Raw genomic sequence first — 24788 nt, forward strand, 5'->3', positions numbered from 1 at the left:
GCTAATAGCATACATTAACATTGTTTTGCATTTAAGCATTTGGCAAATGCTCTTATCCAGAGAGATATACAAATGTGCGTACACAAAGTTTTAGGCAATGAAGAGCTGCTTCCGAGCCATTAGAGCCACAATCGATAGAAGCCATAACATAACCCGACAACATGGGACATAGTAGGTGCAAGAGAAAGACTGAGAATGTAGCGCTTCAAATATCAAATGTGATTCAGCGTATATACAGTGAGCTCCATAATATTTGGGACGAAACCATTATTATTTTGTTTTGCTTTTTTGGCTCTGTACACCACAAGTTTAGATTTGTAATCTAAACGTGGTAAAAGTGCAGATCCTCAGCTTTTATTATGGGTGTTTTAATACCATTTAGATCCACCATGTAGAAATGACATCACATTTTATATCTGTGGACAGAGGAGACTAAGATTCACTTGTATCAGAGTGTGGAGGCCAAAATGAACTGCCCAAAATACAAATCTCCCCCCTCATCTGTCAAAAACTCATTGGATGATGCTTTATCCTACAGCAAAACAATGATCCTGAACATACTGCTAAATCAACAAAGGAGTTTTTTAAAAGCCAAAAACTGGAAAAGTCATGACTGGCCAAGTCTTGCACCTAAACTGAATCCAATTGAATATACTGTCCTAATTCTAGCGGAGAGAGCTCATTCCACATCTGCATAAATGTCCAGTGTCATACATGAATGGTGGGTTTTGGTTGGTGGGTTTGTCCCCGTCTCACAAGAGTAACCCTTCCCTGGACTGGGCGCTAGCACTCTGCTTGTGTCAACTGTGCAAGAAGACATTCCTCAGGTGTAAAAATACCCACAAAACCCTGCAGTGCCAAACAAAAATAAGCAGCAGCCGACAGCTTGGGCTTTTCTGCCCTCTCTCCTGAATCAGTGGGTGGTGAAACAGCAAGGCTATGGAGATACGGTGTTGCATTCAACATTGGGATGAAAGAGAAAAGCAGGGAAAAATGTTGGCGCACTTCCCCCCTCAAAAAGGAAATAAATAAGTAACCGAGTGCATGCTTATATCCGGAAGGCAGGAGTCTTGAAACGCAGGGGGCAGACAAGGCAGTGGTTTTCCACCGTACCCTTGACTGTGGTGTTTAACCTGAATTACTTCAGCAAAAATATCCAGCTGTATAAACATATGCTTAGAGGGGGAGAAGGGAAGCTATGTAATTCACCCTGCCAACGCGTGCCTGCCAAGCAATTAAATAATGTAAAGATCAGAATGCCAAATGCCACTCTGACCGCTACGAAGTCTGCACAGCAAAACTGCTTTGGCTCCAGTGATGCTTCAGCACCATCAATGAGCCCTGGAATACCCAGATCACCTCAAAGACCCAGATTTAGTGCAGTTTAGCACATGCCCTTAGGCCCCCGAGTTCCAGGTATCTCAATTACATGAGAAATATCTCTAACCGGGCAGCCTTCTTAAAGGGACAGTTCTCTGCACTGTTCGTTTGAAGGGAAATCTAAAATGCAACTCCTGTGCTTTGGGAGAGGCCCTGACTCGCCTGCGGTGGAAAGTGCACCCGCTTCTTTCCACCAGATGACCCGCCGGCTGAACGTATTCATTGCGTTGGCGGAGAACACTGCACAAGCAGCTGGAGCAAGCAAACTGATGTGTTCACGGGTGTGCAGTAATATGAAGAAAATCTATACCCCTGCCCTCCTTGGGCTATGCCCAATCACACGCTGGCTCGGTTTGGATACCTGGCGTATCCTGCGTACACTTGATCCCAGTGTCTTAGCGGAATAAGCCACCTGGCAGCCGTTCTCCCGTTTTCATTCTTGCTTCCAAGGCAAATCCAGTAATCCAGAACCTAAGCATGTCCTCAGTGTTTCAGGACCAGGGCACATTCGCTGATCCATACAGGATATGGATAGGCTGATGAGAAGGCGCACAGCATCGAGTGGACCCATCTGGATTATTTACAGATCGCTGACTGCAGTGCTGTCTCCAGAGGCCAGGGCCGGAGTTTCTACTTCGGTTTGCTAGATTACATTCCTGCTGAATTCAAGTCATGAAAGAGGGCAGGCAGAAGACAGCAGTCTGTTCTATAGGAAAAGAACAATGCACCAGTGTTTCCATTTAAGGGAATAGTTCACTTTCTGGGGATTTTTGACACTATATAAGGTTCACTGTATATTTTCAATTAGTCCAGACATATTTTGTATGTGATGAAAGATATTTTATATATTTTAAAAGTTTCTGATGACCTACGCGCTTTGACTGCTATTGAGAATTCAGGGGTTTGTGGTCTAAAGTAAAAACATGCTTGCGCTTTCTTTTTTTTCCTTTTCTTCCAGAAGTTGTACATATGAAAAGATTATTTTAACTGTGGTACATCATTATAAACATAAATAGCAGTTCTTAGATTGTGCTGGTACATCTTTCAAAACAGTTGTTTCAGGGTGTATGCACAACCAGAAATACTGTATTTCTGATCAAAAATAATATAAAACAAAATGTATTAAAAAATATTAGGGTAATATACTGTACATATGTACAATCTCTGTGGAGGGGGGGGGGGGGGTGTCAGTGCACAAGCCTTGGTCATTTGGTCATTGGAGTTAGCTGAACAGCTAATTATTTATTTGCTGTATAAAACCAACATTGTAAATCGGGCAGGCTGTCACAAAAAAACCTCAAATATCCTTCATCACACACAGCACAAAAAAAAGAAATACTCTCTGGGTCATACACTACAGCTAACAATATGAAATAATATTTTATAAAAAACCAGAAGGTGAAGAATCCCTTGAATGCCAGCACTTACAAACGCTGCCAGTGACACCTTAGCTGGTATAATTGTTCTTTTCTTTTTTTTTTTTTAGTGGGGAAATTGTAGTTAGGTGTCCTCGCCTTCTCGTATACCTCTGGTATAGTTCCAAAGATTTAATAGAAGTCTGGACAGAATTTCATAACGGGGCTCAGAGCCGCTCTATTACAGCATAGCTGCTGTGAAAATAATTTACAGCATTCCATAGCCTGCGTGGAGAAGGTCTGATAAACGGGGAGGACGCGCGTCAGGCGGCTTTCCTTTCCCGCACACATGCGACTCACTCATCTCCAAAACCGCCTTATCTCCCTTACCATTTTTACATTCCTATCAAGAGACCCGCCTGCATTAAAATGCTAATGGGAGAGAATGTGTCTGAGGGGACTCGACTGATCCAATTAGCATGCTTTATTCAAAGTACAGTATCTGTAACACATGATTGCAATTGTTTATATGCCTTATGTACTACTTTTGTTTCTGCTCAGAGCAACAAAAGGGAGCTAACATTCTACGACTGCTATGCTTCATAACTTAATGCTGAACAATCTGGGCCATAATTCAATAATTCATCTAGGTACTCAATGGATTGTGATGGTACAGGCAACTGGTCAACTATGCTCGGATGAACTGGACAATAATTCTTCCTGAAATCACAAAAACCGAAATGGCCGTCGCTGAGGGTCTTCGTCTTCTGTGTTTCTGAGTGCCAAACCTTGAGCAGGCGAACAATAACCCCCCACACAAGGCTTTCAATGGGCAAGGCACGAACAGCTGCAAGTGAGGGTGACGGTGACCCAGATTCCCCAAGCAGGTCAGTGTTGTTCTCACGTCCCTGGGGTACCAGGCTTACGGCAACGGTTGACAGGGTCTCAGGTCTCTACCGGCCTTTGAGAAATTATGTTGTTTTATTGAGGCGTGGTGGTAAATGGCCAGAAACAGCCAGCATTGCAAGGAAATGAGAGAATCATCCAATGAATCTGACCCCCGATAAGCACGGGGCACCCAAAGTTGCAGATGGCAACGCACACCTGAGATATTCAATCACTCAAGGTTTTTTCATTGTTCCTGGAGCAGGCTTAAAGAGTGAGACTTAGGGTATCTTCCCCAGACTCACCGTGCACAAGCTTGATCATTAATCGTTTGGTCAGGTCAGTATTCACAAACAACTGCTGACGATGAGACTGAACTTCATCGTCAGGCCACCTGATTGGCTAGAAAGTGTGCTAATGGAATTCATAAAAGGCGTGCGCATGACTATCCGCACAATATATCATCTTACCGTTTTTGGCTTTGCAGGACCTTCTGTCAGACTGCATGATGTAGCCATCTGTACAGCTGCATCGATAGGACCCATAGGTGTTCAAGCAGCTCTGGCTACACATCCCATATACAGTACATTCATCATAATCTACAGAGAGAGGAGGAGCAATTTGTTACAAATTAAGTGTATTCAAACATGACCTAAATACATAAAACAGACTTAATGTGGCCCTGTGGTGACAGTTCAAAAACACCCTTTAAATGACCCCGATTTAACCCCAGAGTTAGATTTTGAATTTAAATACAGTATACCTTGCATGCTATTTAAAGGCCTTCATCACATATGGACTGGAAAAATCCTTGCGGTTTTATAAAGAAAGGTAGGTTCTATTCACTTAAAGTCCTTTTTCATTTAAGAGCCAAATTTGGATCAACTAACACATTTTGTGAAAAAGTCCCATTTCCAATGTAATTACATGTGAAGATGAAATCTGAAATCCTTAAACCCAAAATGGATTTTCAGTTGCTTAACTGAAAATCCGTTTTGCTTAACACATGAACTCACCAGGTAAACGCAACCCCCTCCAACCCCACCCCCATCCCCTCCCTTCAGTCTGATTAAGCATCTGATATAAACTAATGTAGCTTCACAGACAGATGGCTATCATTTTCATGCTTCCTGCTCATTAATATAGAAATTTTGCCAAGGGTGAAGGTAATATGTTTTAGTGGGAAGGCCTGCCAATGTCAATGTCTCCAGTGTCCGCCTCCGCCCGTAATTCGCTGTAATCTGCCACCGGTCACGCCCACCTGTGCAGGTCCTCCCGTCGCCTCCCACCTCCAAGCCGTCTCCGCAGAAGCAGAACGTTCCGTTCCTCGTCATGACACATCCGTACTGACACCGCAACGCATGACAATGTGGTAGGAGCTCTGTAAATAAAGGGAGAAATATTCATACTCTAAAATAAATAGATGTACAGTGAGCTCCATGGCATTTGGGACAAAGACATTTTTTTTTTTTTTGGTTTGGTTCTATCCTCCACAATTTCAGATTTGTAGTCAAACAAGTCTCATGTGCTTAAAGTACAGATTTTCAGTTTTTATTAAAGGGTATTTCTATACATTTTGGTTTCACCGTGTATATGTTGCCTCCCCGTTTCAGGGCACATATATATTATGTCCCTTCAGGGTTACGATTTGGCTGCTCTTAGCACGCACTCAGAGCAAAATATCCCAAGGAAACAGAACTGAGAGGATATCTGTGATCTACTGGCTTTTTCCCTGGGACAATCCATAGCATGTGATATTGCTTCTGCTGTGGGAATCACATTATATACCAAAAATAACAAAAGGTGCAAGCTTTATAACGATAACACAAGATAAGCGCAGGATGGGCAGTAAACACAGACAGGGAAACTGGGAGATGAAGGTTTTCCAAGTGTAAGGTTAGGGTTATCTCTGGTGAGCAATAATAGCCAATATGCCAGCAAGTCCCCACAGCATTCCAGAGCATTTTCAGAACCAAATTTTAACTTAATCTTGTATAGGCATGCATTCTTGCATTCCTTGTTATATTACTCTGACACAATTCAAAAAATTAAAACCTGTCCAAGATAGCCTGGAAGCCATATGAAGCAATAAACCCCAAAGCGTGAAACGCTTAACACAAGTACAAAGTGCATTGTGACTTATTTATCACAACAGCTGGGGAAAGCGGCTGTAATGGCAAGCATCCTTCATAACCCTGTTCGAAAGGGCCCCTCACTGCATATCCCTCAAGAGCACCAGTGCATTTCAATTGATTCGGAATTCCGTTGAAGAATCGCTACGATTTACTGAAGCTTACACAAGACGCACCACAATCAATTTAGCCAAGTTCACAATCTTTCAATTTTTTAAAACACTGATACAGCATTTGAGTAAGCTCTGCGTGTTGTTCCATGCACTGTGCACATGCTATTTCTGCACTGATATACTCTGATATGCCTTTGGAATGGGAAAGGATAGTGAGGAAGATTAACACTATATAATCTTGGGGAGTGAGAGAAGCCTTCACTGGCTTTTGATGGCCGCCTGCATTCAGTTCAAATCTCTCAAACTGGTATAGCCATCTGCAAATGGCGCTGCCCTTTCCTGTCTTCAGACTGGGATCCCACCGTACACTCTAACCAGACCTCTCAGTTCAGTAGCATCCTGCCAGCTGGCTGTCCCATCCCTTTGAGCTCCCGGCAGCCGGTCCTCATGCCCCCTGATCTCCTCTACCTTCATCCCCGATGGTGGAGCGACCTTTCCCAATCAGTCGAGATGCGGCAGATTCGCTTGCTGTCTTCCGCAAATACCCCAGAACTCACCATTTAAAATATACATTTGTATACAAATATACATTCACATTTGATCATGAACTGCGGGTAAGAACGTTTCCAAGAACAGTTCAGCATTCATCATTGTTTTCTTATCTATATTTGTTCATGGCTGTTTCCTTATGCAAATCTCATGAACAGGATTGCACACAAAATGTACAAACAGCTAGCATTCATCATCTCATACACCTGACACATGCACAAAAGTATCAGGTCTTGTATTGTTTTTTTTTTCATAGGAACAAAAGTAAGAAAATTTCCATTTCATTCAATGAAAAAAGAAAGAAAAACTAACCCCTTTCTCACTTATGCATGCAGGTCTGGAGACAAGCACCTTGACGGTGGCACTTATATGATTATAATTGTACCAATCTCTAGCTCTTATAGTGTTTGTCATGTGATTGCTTGTCTAGATCCATCAGGCCCCTGAATGCTAAATGCTCATTCAGAACACTGTGGTCTGCTTGGTCTACAACCTCCCAAATCTACCTGCCCGTACTGACTGACTGGCTGGCTGGCTGGCTGGCTACTTGTCAGTCATTACGGGCGTTGTAAAAGGTTGGTGCAGGCCTACCAGGTCACCAAAGGGACTGCGTATATTCAGAATAGTATCAGTCCATAGACACCAACCAGACCCGTCCGTTTCTCTCAGGACTTCTACTCCCACCCCCCTTCCAAGTCATGTCTGCTGCCTGTGTTCTGACCTTTCTGTGGTGGATTGGGCTTCCCAGGCCAGTTAAAACAGCCGAGACGTTGGCTATCTTCCGACTCGCTCCAATTCTTTAGACTGCGCCTCAGCTCCTCCACCCCGACCCCCCTCTCCAACACCCTCAACGTAGCCTTAGCACCCGATTAAGTGCAACCTATTTCTGCATTTACTTTTAGAGAAGGTGCTTCTTCTCTGGTGTTCATTTGATGCAGTTTAATGATAATTACCTCTGTTGTTGTTTGTATAGCTTATTTGAATGTTAACACCGCAAAAAGAAGCCTGTCTTAAGAAGTGCTTTAGTCCTGTAATGAGCACAGCATGTGAGGGGAGCAGAGTGGTAGGAAATGTCATTCCTTGTTCACGAGCCGGCGCTGGCACTCATGTGTTACTCTCCCTCTCTAGAGAATCACTGCACTGATCTTTGCGCTTGTGTTTGAATTGGTAGTCGCTGCGGATAAGAGTGTCTCCTGAATGCCAGCGGAGTAAAGCCAGGAGCTGCACAAGAACTGGGCGTGCGCCCAATGTGAAAGACACAAAGATGCGTGCGGACCATCGCAATGTGCATTACCCTTGCGGTAAGTGCCTTTTTACGGACTAAACCAATTGGAAGAAAGGTGTTAGATGCTGTTCTTAATTCAGTTATATCCCTGGCTATACAGTCACGGTATACTGATACTGCACTGCAGAATTTATTCTCCCAGTGCCTGAGACTCCCTCCGGACTGCACCCTGAAAAATGCCAGTCACAGAAAGGCACTTCGCTTGTGTTCTCCTTTCCTGACATGAGACTCTGGAGACTTTGTTAAAAGCAGCAATGAGGCATTGTGGTTCTGCAGTCCGTTTTTTTTTTTTAACTGACAAAAAGTGAAAGCTATAATCTAAAGTCAGCCTGAAATTGGTGCAGTCAGGATGCTGTAAACCTGATTGTGCACTTAATATGTTTTCACTAAAAAAGAAAAGACCTTAAACATTTCTAATTGTGTAAATGTGTGACCACTGGCTTTAAACTTGCAAACCCAAAAAAATTAGTGTAGCACTAGGCTACTGAGTGAAAAGGAGAAGGTAATTAACAATGACTACAAAGTAAAGCAAAGCTGGATTTTTAGCATAGTAAGATATATGATTGTGGAAACCAAGAAGTGGAATTTCAAATACAGTACTCTCATTAGCAAAGTGTTGTATAAACCACTAGTTTGACTGTTGCAATACAAAAAAGTGCAGTTTCCTTTTCATTTCATGGCTTTTCAAGGTTATTTCAATTATTTTTTACAGTGCCTCTAGAAAGGACCACCAGTCTAGCATAGCTTAGAGAGAGTCCGGTAACAAACCAAAGCTGTGCGCGTGAAGTTGAAACGATGCAAATGAAAAGGTACAAATTAATAGCCCCCCCCCCACTATAGAAATAGGCAGACACTCAGCAACGGTTGAGACTAATTAATCCTCTGCGCCACTGTGAGTAAAGTGAAGTTCAGCACATTCTGCCATTAGTGCTCCATTAGCCATTAGCACTACAGCTTTATTTCAAATAGCAACCAGTTACTGACTGTGACGAATTAAATCGGAGACTCGACCACTGCAAGTGGAGGCACAGACTGGATGTATCGTGTCTTTCTATAATGCATAAATGCATCAATAATAGCAATGCACTGAATCCTAGATTCCTTTTCTGGTGGACCACACAGCAGAGTACTGCACTACCAAGTTTACCAGAAGTACTCCTTGCCCAAACATTCTTCAGTATTCAGGGAGTTATTTCAATGAAATTAAATCATTTTTTTCTGGTCATGGAACATATACTTGTAAAAGCTTTTTGATCTGAGGACAAGAACTGAATAATAACTGTATATGCATCTCCACAGGCGAGAAATAAAGCAAACTTCCATTTACATGTTTAGGCGTTTAGCAGATGCTCTTATTCAGACTGACTTACAAATCTTATATTCTTAACATAAAATCCATTTATACAGCTAGATATATATTGAAGCAATTCAGGTTAAGCACATTGCTCAGGGGTACAACAGCAGTGCTCTACCTGGGAATCAAACACACAACTTGGCAGTAATAAGCCCATTTCCCTAACCATTATGCAACAGTATCCCCGTGACCAGCAGTAGTTAAGGACAAGTAGCAACTGCTACTCACATCTCTGACTGAGGGAATAGGAGGTCGGTGGGTGACTAGAATTTAAAGTAAATCAGCAAACAATGCAGCAAATCTTTTAACAGAGACCTATATAGTTAAATGAAAAAGTTTTGGGGCAGTGACACAAATTTATCTCTGTTTTGGCTCTGTACTCCAGCACATTGGATTTGAAATAAAACAATGAATATGAGGTTAAACCACAGACTGTCGGCTTTGATTTGAGGGAACTTATATTAATATCGAGTGATATAAGAAACGGAGGGGCTGGGGTGGGGGGGAAACAATTTCATCACGTTTGGATCTCATAATGGAATATGTTATGGGCTATATTTAATGTGAAGTGTATTCCAGGAATAAAGAAACTGTAACCTTCCACTGCGACTGTTGCGTTTGTGCTCCAGTTTGTCTAAAATCTGATTCATCACTCTTAGCCTTATTTCTCAGATTGAACAGATCTAAATTTAGTTAAGTGAGAAAAATGGATTATCGTGGAGCAATCCCTGCGATACACTTCATACTCTACCGTTACACTGCCAGAAACGATTTGCAGTCTCGCACGGTTTAAGTGAGCCTTGAAAAGCTCAGAGCTGATTAACAGCTTCTAAAAAAAATAAATAAAATAAAAATGCTGAAATCTTACTCCCGCTCCCAGCAATGTTATGTTAGGTGCCAATGCCTAATACGGCATACATAATCATATTCTTTCCATAAAAGTAGGAGGCTTTTAAACTGTGAATAAGGTATTCTGTGTTTTTCCCATCTTTCTCCCTTTAGCAGTTGGTAAAAGTAATTCTCTGACACAGCAGAAGGGAACGGTATAGTGCACCGTGATGCATTGGTATGGACTAATGTTCTGCAATCAATATATTTCAGCTTTCAGTGTGGTACTGTGCTGTTAAAAAAAGAATTATCTTTTTTTTTCTGTCACTGAATGTTCTTTATCATCTCTTATTTTTCTTGGACATCATTATTTTGGTATCTTTACATAAATTCTTCATTTCAGTTTGTATATTTTGGCAGGGACTACTGCAACATATAGCTCTTGGAAAGTTCTGACCCTAACCCGGAATCCCACGCTCTACCTCTCTGCATTCTTTGATAATGATAATTCAAGCCTTTGCTCAATAGCCTGGAAGGTCACTGAGATCTGCAACGAGACCATCTGCCTTAGAAACAAAATGGTCGAACTGAACATCTTTGCCACTTTTTGACATTTCTGCCAACTGTTGAGTGCATTCTGGTCCATGTTGTCCATTCAACCCTTAGTAAGTGCATCAAAGGATCTCAGGATCAGAAATGTTTCAGCCACAAGATTTTACACTTAGGTTGAGGTTTGAGAGCACAATTTCTGTATTGAGCTGTTGTCCCTTCATCAATACAAACATCCTGAAGTGTTTAGACTGGACATTGTATCTTTTCAACAAAAAAACTGTATTTTTAGTACATCACGTTTTTTTTTTTTTTTTCTTCTCCATAAGGGTACAGGCATTGTGCTTTGTGACTTCCTGTTACTTTGAAAAGCAGAATCACCTATAAACTAAAATATTTCCCTGAAAGTTATTTCAACAACCTTGGAAACTGAAAACAGTAAACATTGTTCTCTTCATGTCAGACAGAAATATTTAAGACAAGACCAGTTTCCTTACTTTTGAACTCTATGTTTTCTACAACAAATCATATTTTGTGCAAGACCTCAAACTTTGGGCAGGTTGATTGACAAGCTTTAAGGAGAAAATTACATTCTTAAAAATGCATTTTGTGTCAAAGGAAAGCCATGGAGACTGTTAATGACTATGAAAGCCCTTTATAACGTCCATGTTTAAAAGCACTGAAAGAACAGATTGTAGCTTGTCTGCCTGTCATAGTAAGACTTGGGGATAATTTTTAAAAATTAAAATTTGGGTCATTTATATCATTGATTCACACTGACATTGAATGGTGTCTGATAATCAAACTGGATTTTTTTTTCTTGCATTTTATTACAGGTATTCTTGACTTTACTCCATCCCAAGAACAGGTCAGTTTTCAGCATGCATTGGACAAGAGGCAGGAATATACCCTGGACCCCAATCAATCACAGGACACACACCATTCACTCACACACTCATAACTATGGGCACTTTTGAGTCTCAAGTTAGTCTACCTGCATACCTTAGAGGAGAGACTGTGGGCGAACACGAAGAGAACATGCTAACTCCACACAGAAAGGCCCAGGCCAGGATTAAATACCAGGAAAAAATAAAAGCACATTGTCCGGATAATATTTAGCTGAGAGAAGTGCTTCAGAACAAGATATGTGCATGTACTGTGTGTCAACTTTGATCTACTTAATCTCCCTTTCATTATATCTACAAGTTGAAAACACACCACTTGTAATTGAATAGTGCAAAGGCCCTCCATAATGCATTTTTCATTGTTATTAAGAAGGAATAAAATGGTAATGCTTTCTTTAGCAAGATAATTGAGTGAACTGAAAAAAACAAGATGCAAGCAGAAACCTCGGGGAACCATTTGTTTGGGAAATCAACTTTATTGCAACCTCTGCTGCACATTCATTCAGGCAGTCAGGGAGCTAGATTAATCATTAAGGACTGGATTTTTATTAGGCTTTTAGTTCAAGGAGATATGAAAAAAAAAAAAAACATTTAAGGCCTATTCATGTATATTTGGATGGAGAATATTTGATGATTTTACACCCTTTAACTAGGTAAACTTTGCAAAAATCCACAGACTCAGGTCTCCACTAGTCATGTAATGATAAGGTGAAAGTCACAATGGGTACCATTTAAAATTCTGAGGAATTTAGCTGTCTTTTGGAGGCAGGAGAGCCGTTTATTTAACTCTTGTGAGATATGTGAGTCCTCGTATATTAATAAGCACATCTCATCTTCTCTGTCCAATCTCACCTCGATCATTTATCCAGTAAGACTTCATTACTGGTGGGGGGGGGGTGGGGGCTAATAAATAAAGAGGTTTGAAATGTATAATGGTGAACAGTGGGGCACTGCCAAGTCTAAATTAGGAGAGCCAGAGTCCTTCAGAGATTTGTCACAATACGTATGGTATAGTAGACACCTGTGTAGTTACCTACAGTAGTTGGAACCCGAGACCTGTGACCACAAGTGGACATTTTGAACGATGCGATCATAGAACGTGATCAGCATTGCTTCATTAAAATGTCAGGCCATCTAAACTGATAAGACACTAACTTGAACACGTAACCCAGAATAATAAATAGCCCCAAATAGAAGTCATCTACTGTAACGCGATGCGCTCCATATGAGTCCATGTATGTTTGGTCTGCGAGTGGCACACATGACAGGAGGTGATGCGATGTAAAGCCGTTGGCACGGTGAGCCTCTCATCTCATGCTACTCTTATTATCGAGTACCGCTGTGGGGGGAAAAAAAACCCCATTAAGCCAATTCCGTCGGAGCCAGAGGCTCTTCACTTGTGGGATATGAAATGAATTTCAGGAGAATTCATACCATCTTCCCCAAGGTGCTTCCGCTGCTGAGAAATGCCAGCAGACAAACTAACACGAGTAGTAGAGATGGCAGCTGGAACTGCGGTTGGCTAGACTGGATGCTCATTTTAATAGAGGCCACAGGGGCACTCCCCTCTATCTCCCTATGTACGGTCACTCGCTGTCTACACCTTTCCAATATCACACCTCCCTGTGGTCCCACGGGCTCTGTCGGATTGGTCGTCATTAGTTTTGGAAACTGATCCAAAATGAGTGGTCATGCTCATTAGATTGCATCGCTTTCATGTACAACAAAATGAGAGCAAACACTGCATTTTAAAATGAGCTGTCTGTCTTCTATGTGCCTTGGCTACCATGTGCACTGGAATAAGACGTTCTCTGTTATTTCTGAGGAGTCACAGTTACTTTAAGAGCTTAATTTATGTATTTTTCTTTCTTTTTCCCCCAAAAGCAACGATGACTTCGTAATGAAAAGAAGAAAGGACCCACAGTCCATGACTTGACAGAAAAAAAGCAGAGACACTTTCACTAGGCTGTACTTAACAGATACAGACAAAAATTACTCTCACTCATCTCCAGATATGCTACTCCTGGACAGCAATTAAAGTCTGCTTATGAAGGGATTCAAAAACTATTCCCTTTACTGTTTTTTGGCTTCTTTGACAGAAGCAATATATCATAGTGAATGCAATCACAACCAATCTTTTTGGTTATAATTACTATATAATTAAGATTTCTACTTATTATATCTACATATAATACATACCGTATAAGACACTCAATGAATTGCCATTGAAGTTCTTGCTGTTTCAGTACAAGAAGATTTTATCAAACTAAGTTATTTAGGCATCTGTAAATGTATCGGTACATTTTAAGAAGATAATCGGGTGGCAGCTCACCTGGAAGTAGGAAATCCGACAGTTACAAAGCTAGCTTTTTATCCATTGTGCTGTGCCACCCCAGGCGTTCATATAATGGCTGCCAGGTCATGTGTAAAACATGGCTGTACTACATTTAACTCCGTCAAAAAGAACACTCTGAGATAATATGCAATAGAATTACATTCCTACACATTCCTGTGTTTTGTTGCCATGGTGAATTCAATTTTAAAACCATCAAGAAGGATTTAAAACCATTAAGAAACCCCAATGCACAACTATTTACTTATTTATTTTGGGACTAACAATCTTTGGAGGGAGTGGAAGCAGTCACATGCCAAACAATAGAGTTGATAGCAGTAAGACAAGATTTATAGGTTCATCTGCACTTCATTTTTCATTATACATCCGTCCTGTTCGCTCACTGATACATTAAGACAGAGAGCCCCACGTGAAATAAGGTAGAGGCAATATATGAGCTGTCTAGTCGGTTGGGAGTATTCAGCCCAGTGACAGATAATAGACAATACATTTCAGCCTCTGGGAATTTTATTACACAGCTCTTATTGAAATTCTAAATTACTAAACAAATCTACTGCAAATTAAAATTGAGCAAGTAAAAACAACGACATTAAATTAGATTTAATATTCAAATATTTTAAAATGTGCACAGTCAATAAGGACTTTGATATCGGATAAAGAGAACAGTTTGCTGGAAACTCCGTCTCACCATTCCATAGGAACACTGCCTCCCAATGACATGTAACTATTTATTAAAAGTCTTATCTGTGGGAGATTAACTGCATTACCTGTCTCTCATATGAGTCACTGCATGAATAAAAAAAACACTGGTGTTCTGCTGTGCTATACAGTTGGTCAGTATGCAAGTTTCCACAAATATGTTATATATGTCCCTTTATGTTAAAATCTAATTTTAATCAATTCAAAAATGAATAAGCCCATCATTAAGCCTACATTACAATGTCCCTCACATATCTGATCAGCGGGCCTACATAAAACAAAATAAAACAAAATTGGCCTGATAAAAAATTGCCAATATCTGTTGAACTAGAATTTCCCTCTGTTGAATTATCTCTGTTGATTGGTGGGCATTCAGGAGAATGTGCTACACAGGGTGTCAGTGTGAGTCAGCGTGTCACAATTAGGCTACTAGGCCACTGTAGGACAGCCAATGTTGGGTTAGTTAAAGTTACTTTAATGTAGCTACCAAAAAACTCTAAATTCATAAAACAATCAAAAGTTTGAAGTTGAGAACATTCTAACATATTCAAAAATATTTGAGAAATGTCATGGACACATTCCACCCATTCTTATATATTATCACGGATAAATATATAAACTTACAAATGTTGTCCACAACCTTTTTTTAGCCTTTGTAATTATTATTATTATTATTATTATTATTATTATTATCTTTGCTTTCGTGCATTGGTGATTAAAACCAGATGGGCTGTTTCTTCATGTACTTTCCCTTTAGAAGACTAGATTCTTACACTTGTCCTTAGAATCCTTGTATCTTCACTACCAAAGATTTTAGCCTGTAACATTTTCAATGTGGTAAATGCCATGATTCTCATTTGATGAAAGAGAATATGAACAGAAACCACACACTGAGGGAATGATATCCAACATGAATCCTCAGATTCGCTTCCAAAGGCAAGGTTGTCCACTGCCCTTTCAGACATAAAATCACATCAGAGTTTTAAACAAGAGCTATGGTTCCCTCTGTTCAAGCCTACACAAGACTACACCGTGGGTCACAGACTCCCCTGGAGGATCTCAGTGTCTGTAGGCATTTGTACCTTCCCTTAAAACAGTATCCAGTTAGGGTCTTAAGAACAAGTTGTGTGGATTCTTTAGACAATCAGTGACTCAAATTAATCCCTTGTGCTGAAACACACCAATAAAATCAGCAGACACTGCAACCCACCAGGACTGGAATTAAACCTGCAGACACTGCAGCCTTGCAGAACTAGATTTAAACACGCAGACACTGTGACCCTGCAGACTGAATTTCAACCAGCAGACACTACAACCCTGCAGAACTGGAGTTAAACCTGTATGTATTATTTATGGTTACATGTTTACGGGAACCTGCTAAACATATCTACCACCTTTCCTATTGTATTTCCATGCTGCTTCTATAAACTTCAGTGATTTATAGATAGTTTGTTATCCACGCTATGCGACTCAATGCCACCCACTCTTCAGGGACTGCACAAGGTAAAGGAGAACACTAAGGGGACCATCAGTGGATTATTACCATTTCTGGTGGGAAATGCTGACACATAGAGTAATGCTGTTTTGTTTTCCTGCTCATGTGAGCGTTTGCAATAGCCATTTCGTTCTCATATTGTACTTAATAGCAAAGAACTGTTATTTCTGACCGGCTCCAAGGCCACGCTGTTCAGCTCAGAAATCACCCCCTCTGTGTAATTTAAGCTCACAAATGAAAGTATTGTGATAGAAATTGAAAAATGAAAGAAACTTGAGCTGAAGCACTTGTCTGAATCTCCCGTCAAGCCATGCTTTATGTCTGCCGGATATTACCCTAGGCAAAGCAATCTACCCCAGATAAAAGCAGGTTTCTTCCTCGAAGACTGAGAGGGAATACATTCCAAACGTACAATGTTGTTGAAAGAGCAGCAGAATGTGAGGCTTATTTAAAATGAATAATAATAAAAACTCACTCATCTCAACTCAAATCATGTCGAGTGATGGTCTGAAAACATGAATGACAAGCCACACTGCTCTTACACAGTATCCATTCAGGCACTTATTGACTGATGGGAGCGCCAGTACTCAAACTTTTGTTTGCAGAAATATACAAAAACAAAACCTTTGTAATATGAAAATATACAAAAACATTTGGCTCCCACATTATTATGTCAAGCAAGATTTACCATTGTACCAGATGAACCTAACCAGTCTACATCAGTGCCCACCCCCAAACTGGTTTTCATTCCAACCACAATTACAATCCCAGGATTATAATACTAATACTACTACTACTACTACTACTAACAATAACTATTATTATTACTATTATTATTATTATTCTTTTTTTAAATTAATCTATTTTAATTAAGTGCTCATCATGTTTAGAGGAATCATTTACTCTCTTGAGCTGCATTATGTCAGAAATAGCTATGTCATAAAGAATAAAGGTCCCATGTTCACATTGTGTTTATTTGTGCTATATTACATAAAAGAGGTAACAGAATTATTGAAAGATCAATTTAATAGCTGAGGAAAATCAACAGGCTCCTAATTGGTGAAAATGTGGACATGTGTCCACAAAAACTAACCATTTGGTAGATAATGAAGAATTCAAAGACAAAGAAAATTATAATGAGCCATTCCATAATAATCTTATGAACTGCATTGTGTTTAAGGCAAAAACTATGAAAGATTCCTTTAGTCTTTAATTTGATCAGTTAAATCATTGTGTTACCTCTTTTTATGCAATATTTTGTAATATAGCACAATAAGCACAATGTGAACACAAAATTTTTATTTTTCATGGCATCCATAGCTATTTCTGGAATAACGTGGCTTAAGAAGGTAAACAATCCCTGTTAACATGAAAAAACACCTAATTAAACAAAAAATAACAGCATGTTAAAATTATGGGATTGTAAAAAAAAAAAAAAAAAATATGCAGGAAGGCTCCAGACCAGAAGTATGGGTCTAGATGATTGGTTTCAGAGTTTATTTTTTAAATTTTTTTATTTAGTTTATTTAAGACGGGACATTGCATATTAATCAACAACAAATGGAAATATGCCAGATTTAGCCAAAAGGCTAATTTTCATCTGTAGTCCCTGGCCAAAGTGTTATAAAAAAGGCTTCCTAAAAAGATAAAAGATAAAGGTAAACAGTAAAACATAAAGCAAAGAAAAACACACACACACACACAGTTATGTAAAAAAAAAGTGGTCAACACAAGCAATAATAGATGTTAGAGGGTTAGAGGGTACACAGACATACTGCCACGACACAGAAGCATAGGACATGTGACATTTCAGTGCTGACAGGTTTGTATGTTAATCATCCATTGTTTTAAGTGATGGCTAAAAGACCTGAAGGTATGAGTTCTTTGAGGTGAGTGGGAATTGAGTTCCTCACTCATGACCCTCTAACTGACCAGGCAGACTAGCTAAATGTACTTTTCCTCATTGGAATAATGCAGTCCCCTCTAGTAACCCCTCTCGTGATGCAAGATGTACCCGTTCGATGGCTAACGAATGCTTTGAGTGGAGGTGGAGCCAAGTCGTGAGTAACTTTATAGACAAGGCATATATTTGCATACCTTATTAAGTTATCCCAGCTCAGGATGTTATATTTTTCCAGGATTGAGCAGTGGTGAAATTGCCTTGGTTAACAGAAGAGTTAACAGAAGGAGGAAAAAAAAAAAAAAGTGTCACAGAAGGAACAAAATGGCCCTAAAATGTTCTGTGTGAAAAGCCTTCCATTTAGCCTTTAAGAGTGAAAGCAATTGCAGTAATGTGTTGATGGTATATGGGACAAGAGAACGGAAAACCAACTATCCAGCAGTGCAAACAGTCTTTAAAAAAATAAATAAATAAAAAACTTTTACGCAATCACCATTTTCACATCAACATACAGTACTGGAAGAGGGGGTAAGCACTGAGGAAAAGTAGGTGGATTCAGTTGATTCTGTAAATGCACTTATGTACCAATTGACAGCTTCTAGAAGCAGGCCCCTTCAACATCCATTAGCACCAAGAGGCTAACATAAACATAAGATGAGCACATATACAGGGAGTGATGGGTGTATTATATTTATTTTTATTTTTTTATTGTTGGAAGATTATTCCATTGTTTTATGGCCATAAAAGTGAAGGATGATTTTCCAAAGGAGGTCTTGCGTTGTGGAATTCTGCACTCCCCCCGAGTGGTTGATCTAGTGGCTCGTGTTGTTTTTTCTGAGCTGAGTGTGACAAAGTTCCTCAAGGGAGGAGGAGCAGTGTTATGAATAATCTTAAAAATTAGACAAACACTTGAGTACATGATTACATTTTCCAAATTTAACATATTATATTTAGTGAGTACATGACAGTGGTGATATTGGCGTGTTTTTTTTTAATCATGAATTGTAAGGGCACTTTTATATAATGATTTGAGTGGTCTTAAAGCTGTTTTACCTGCATGGGACCAACTTGACACACAGTACGAAAAGTGTGACAGAATCATTTGTGCACCTGTGCTGGTGTATCAGGTGTTACTAAACTTTGTTTAACTTTAAATTTATTTAAAATGTGGCCTCCACCACAGTATCATTAAGGCATACCTTCAATAAAATTTATTTATCAATATGGTGTTAAACAAACAAATATAGCTGTTTAAGAATGCAAATACTCATTCAATTTGTTCAAAGGTATGTTGTGATAAGATTGAACATGCGATCTTCTCGATTCTTCAGAGGCCCTGGTATTAAACCCCAGATAAGTAGGCTTAGTGCCATATGCGCCAGCAAATTAATGTTCTGCTATCTGCACCCAAGTGCAAAGCAGCTAATTATGGCAGGTAATCCATCCCTTTCTCATTAAATCTCAAAGGTTCAACAGAGAACCAAACCTATATTGTAAATGGCTTCATACTAGCTTGGCATTACTCTACAGTCCTGAAAAGACACATGCTAACACATTACAGCCCCTAAGCTTCAGTATGAAACCCTTTCTGTCAGATGAATGCACACCGTTCAGTCAGTCAATGCAATGTTTCTCATTCCACACTTCAGGTTATAATATTGTTTAAATAAAATCAGCATTCAGTACCACCTGACCCATATGAGTCATTTATTTGACACTGAAACTCTTGCAGTTTTATTTATTTGTTAATTAATTTATTCATTTATTTTACTGAAAACCCCAATGCAGCCTCATTGCAGACATGTTAGGGATATGAAGATATTCCTGCTCAAAGCCTGAAGCCGATGGTTTTGTGAACCACATGCAGCTCAAATTCTGTCCATATAGTCTCATTAATTATCAAACAGTTGTAAGACAAAACGCATTAAAAATAGAACAATTTCCCAATGCCCCTGAGAAATATTTAACACAACATTGACTGTTTTTAAAAAAAAACTATTTATAACTAATTACACAAATCCCAATTTTGCTAAATAGCCTTATAGAACGGGGGTCCGCAACTACGTGTGGCCTCAGGCCTCAGTTACTAGTTGGTGGGCCAGAACACAGCTGCTCAATTAATAAGCCTATCGTTAGGCTGACATTACAAATTACACATAAAATGTTGCTCACAGATCTGAGCAGCAGGCCTACATGAGAAAATAAAATTAATTCAATCACATAACATTGGCAATATCCTTGAATTATCATTGCTATCTGTTGAATTTTCTCTATTCCCTGATTGGTGGAGATTCTGGGGAAGATGATACATAATGTATTCCAGTGCCTCACAATTAGGCTACTAGGCTACAGTAGGACAACCAGTGTTGGGGAAACTATTCTGAAAATGTAGCTACCAAATTACTCAACATTGGAAGTAGTTAACCTACAGCACAACAACCAATAAGAGAAATGTAGTTAGCTGAACTAAAGTTACGGTTTACTTGTGAAGCTACTTCATGAAAAAATGAATTAAATAAATTAGCTCACCTATGGGCAATGCCAGGCATTTGCTAATTAAACAGTTTTTGCTCAGAACCTCTTTAAATAACATCAAAATGAATCTGTAAGTCAGCAGTTCATTTAGCTATAAGCTTTTTGAAGTTGATGGCAGCACTTAGAAACTCCATATATAGCATTTGTTATCACTCATAATTTAGGCCACTTAGGGGGCTTGTGCGAAGGGGTTAATACCTTGTGTGATTTTTTTCTTTGCACTAACACCAACTCACATTTAAATAAATGTGATCTAAGGCTTGAAAAATTACACTCTCTCTTTAAATCTGTGACAGTTTGCATTATATTGGGCCTGAAATATAGCTTGGTATCCTATCCTGTCCCAAAATGTCTTCTGAATCCTTAAATTAGGCAGATCTTTGCATATTGAATCTCCTCTCTCTCTCACTTGCTCTCTCTCTCTCACTCTAATCATTTCTGTGTGATGTATTGTGAGGGAGATTAAGAAATTGTGAACTCTCCAATGCCCACAGTGGTGCAGAGAAGAATACTTGCAGGGAAAGCTCTTGTCAGTGACTGTGCATGGGAAATCGTCCATAAATAGGTGTAGAATCAGTACAGCCAGGTAGTCTGTTTTAGTATATAAGACATGACATGACATTCTCACTCTCATAATGTCAGCAGAAGCCAAATCTCCAATTATTTAGCAAAGAGAGTTGGAGACGAGTGACATAGATATTTTGACAGTCTTCTTTTCACTTCGGGGTGAACTATTTCAGTTACAGTAATACACTGTGCCCCTTATTTCAGAGAAATGCTATAATTCAATGTGAATACGTGGGAGATACATACCGTGCACATTCGCATTTAATATCAAAGATAAGACACATAAGTACAGAGAGAACAGGCTTTCCTATGATTTTAACCACTTGCCATTTCTTAAGCCATAAACAGAGGCCACCAGCAGCCAGTCATTGTGGCCCAGGATGCTTTGCAGATGGTGTGAACATCATTGTGATTACAGCACTGCGCCGCGGGCCCAGAGGACAGAAACCCTCAGCCTGAGTCGGCACGGCCCCGTCTAATGACCTGCCATCCCATCTGCCTAATTACGCCCTTCCTTATCGGGCCCTCTTGGCCCCTATCATTACTGGACATTTCGGGATGTGACCGGCCCATTCTGTAATTAGCGGATATAATTGAGTCTCTAGCCGTCGGAGTGATCCAGGCTGGAAAATCTTGATTGTTATAGAAGGCACTAAAATCATTGCAATGTTGCTCAGATTATGCCTTCTGGTTACTTTATGGCTGGAGCAAGAATCCATTCAATTAAATATGCGATTAAGAAGTGATCTATTTTTCTCATGACCAGTTATATTAAAAAATCAGTGTATGCTCTCATCTGTTTTATATAAAGTATTTTGAAAATAAATTCTTGAATTGCTTGTGTTGCCTACACAGTAGATTTCCGAGAGGTTCCTGGATCTCAGGTGGGCAACACACCCACTGTAAGGTTGGACATACAGCACCACATAATGTATATAACACTCGCAAATCCGCAATAGCTGCATCCATGCACACACCCTCACACAAACACGTGACCTCTTCTTTGGCTCACCAACCTTTCCACAAAATCTTGTACAAATCTGTGAATCCATTCGGAAGTTATGCGCCATTGTGACAGGCCACGCCCACCCCCACGCCCCATCTTCGTCAATCGGTGGCCTGAAAGTTACTCAGCTGTTCCTTCTGGTCATGACCAACGTCCATGCCAAATTTCAGCATCCTGGGCCAAAAACTGTGGCCACTACGGGGTGGGACACTTTTTGTGGACCGACCAACCGACCGACAGACAAAGCTATAGAGCTGCTGGTCCCAGCTAAAAAAGTACATGTACTGTATATAACAAAGCCTTTTAAAAATCCAATTGGCTTCATGAGGTATTCACTCTAGTCTTAATTTCTAAGTCCCTAAAATGGTTCAAATGACTTCAGACTGCAACATGTAGTTGAAAATAGATTTATGTTCAATTATAATTGCAAGGTAAACTGCTCATGTAATTCTGGAGAACATCCGTAAGTGTGCTTTTGTCACTTCACATTTCATAAACTGATAGTGTCATCCTTATCATAAGTGTGATCCATGAGTTACAAAAAGTACATATTTGCACAATCCATTCAGACTTATCTAATGACTTGAGAGTCTAGCCAACAGAAAACGATGTGGGTCTGTTGAAGATTTATCCTTGCCAGTTCTGACTATGGCTTGAAGTCCTCCATGGAACCCCTGCATTGTGAACACAGTCACCAGGCTGTTTCAATGTGCTCAATAAACTCCTCTGGTTCCCTGGGTGCTGGAGATCAGTCTGTGCAATCCTCTACATTACTGCTATAGCTCAAATTGGTGAGAAGGGGTGACTGGTTGGACAAGCTTTGAATGACGTGCATGCTAGTCTGTCCCACCCCGAAAAGATAGGGTGTTGTACCTGTGGGACAGGATTAAAATGACAATTGGGCATTGCTAATTATGAGAAAATGACAAACATGTTGGGTATTAATGTCATGTTTTAGTCGGCTCTTGGATCATTTACATTTTTAAAAATTAATTATAAAACAGTCCGTTTGTAGAGACTGATTTGTTTTTTGATCTCCACTGTGATCTTAAATCTTTATTTTTTAAATCTATATTATATATGTTTTTTCTTTATTTCGTTTCATGTTACTATTCATAATGTGTCACTGAATCTGCTTTATACTGAAATTTAAATTCAAGAGATACTATGCTAAAATATTACCACACTTCAAATATGTTATTTTTTTCATCATCTTTGCATAGGTTATTTTGTTTAATTGTTATTTTCAGCCTTAAGGCAAATAAATTAAAATAAATAGTTTTAAAGTGCACATTCAGCTTTGTGAGGGAAAATGGCTTCTATTCGTAACCTATCAAAACACATTTCCCCAGATCATCACTGAAGCATCCTGAAATAATGAAGTTGGCAAAAGTTCAAAAGCTTTTTGAAAATATAAATGGAAATGTTCCATTTATATATATAAAAAAAAAAAATTAAAAAAAAACCAATGTGGTTCTAGAATTAATGAGGGAAATGATCTTATTTATTTGACTGCACAGGGCTTCATAAATCCTTCAGCGCCAAAGTTGTGGGGAGAGTTTGTGTATTGATGTACAAAAGTGGACTCCAAGTGCACTCAAATATTGAAGACAAGGGCTTGAGAGAGCGATTGCATAAATCATTCATGCCGTGTTTAAATTTTAAATCCGCATTCCTGTGAAAGGGAAAAGTCACTGTCACAAGATCTGATCTTGCCAGATTGTTTCCTGACACCACACATAATAATATTCTGGCTGACAAGATCCAGACAGACATTGCATAAACATGCAGCACAGAGATAAAATTAATATTTATTGAAAGTCTGTCACAATATTTGTGCCAACATGGTTAAAAAAAAAAAAAAAAAATCACACACTTGATGCTAAAATTCATTTATCAAAATGAAGGGTAAAAGCTGCAAGGTAGACTGATATCATATCCCATGTATTCAATATACATGAGGGTAAGCAGATGAGTGTGGTTTATGTCGAGGTAGTGACCGAAAATGAAAACACCTGAGTAAATGATGGAATCTGTATATGTAAAGCAACCAAATAAAGAAAATTAAGAATGATTAAATTAAGAAAATAACATCCCAGTATTCACAGGGTCATGAATATGAACTGGACCAGCCTGGTTTTATAATTGTAGTTTTTTATGGCTGAAAACTAAGATCTCAGTGACCTTGAAAGAGGAGTGATTGATTGGGGTACATTTGGTGTGAGAATCAGGTACCAAGATGACCCGACTTGCTAACATTCCAAAAACAACAGCTTTCCAAGGAAAATACATCAGATCAAAAGTGGGAAGAAGCACGTTCCCCAGGATCGTGATGAGATGCTTCATTCATCAAAGTGGCTCTTAGTATCCATTAAGAGTCCCTAGTTTAAATATATATATATATATAAGAATAAGAATAATAACCTAGCAGATGTCTGTTGATGGCTGTACAGTACCACATGCAGAGCCATAAGTGATTGTCTGAGGCAGTTACATGTGTGCTTGTTACCCCCTGGTTTCTAATATCCAACCCCAGACACAATAGTCGGCTGGCCAGGAGGCAAATCAAAACAAAGCTTGGGTTGCATGAAATACTAAACCCAAAATGACTTTTTTGGTTGCTTAAACATCACAAATAAACTGACATTTCATATGCATTCATTTTTCAGATGTGAGAAAGGCAAGTTTATCAAAAAATAATACACAAAGTTTTATGTTTTCGTTTTGCATTGTCTAGCATTCAACTTTATGGAAGCCATTTCAGTGACATGCTAATGGCTTGGAACCACAAGGGATGGCACAGACCTGTCATTTAAATACCATAGAAAAACAGGACATAAGCTGTACTGTTGTCATAGATGTGATTACTTTGTGGGGTGGCGGGGGGGAGGGGTTATC

General features: G+C 39.4%; 1 protein-coding gene across 5 annotated transcripts in view; it reads right to left on the reverse strand.

Moving 5' to 3' along the window:
- The window catches only part of LOC135250411 (low-density lipoprotein receptor-related protein 1B-like), a 398366-nt gene that overhangs the window by 251827 nt on the left and 121751 nt on the right, over positions 1–24788 (reverse strand). For all 5 annotated transcript variants that reach the window (XR_010328923.1, XM_064326657.1, XM_064326656.1 and 2 more), the window contains 2 exons: positions 4882–5001; positions 4091–4219 (listed from right to left, as the gene is read on the reverse strand). Coding sequence is in view for 4 of the 5 variants with exons in the window: in XM_064326657.1 (XP_064182727.1) it covers positions 4091–4219; positions 4882–5001 (249 nt within the window). In the remaining variant the exon portion in view is untranslated. The remainder of the gene's footprint in view (positions 1–4090; positions 4220–4881; positions 5002–24788) is intronic.

This window comes from Anguilla rostrata, chromosome 3 (assembly GCF_018555375.3).
Source record: "Anguilla rostrata isolate EN2019 chromosome 3, ASM1855537v3, whole genome shotgun sequence".
In the NCBI taxonomy this organism is placed as follows: Eukaryota; Metazoa; Chordata; class Actinopteri; order Anguilliformes; family Anguillidae; genus Anguilla; species Anguilla rostrata.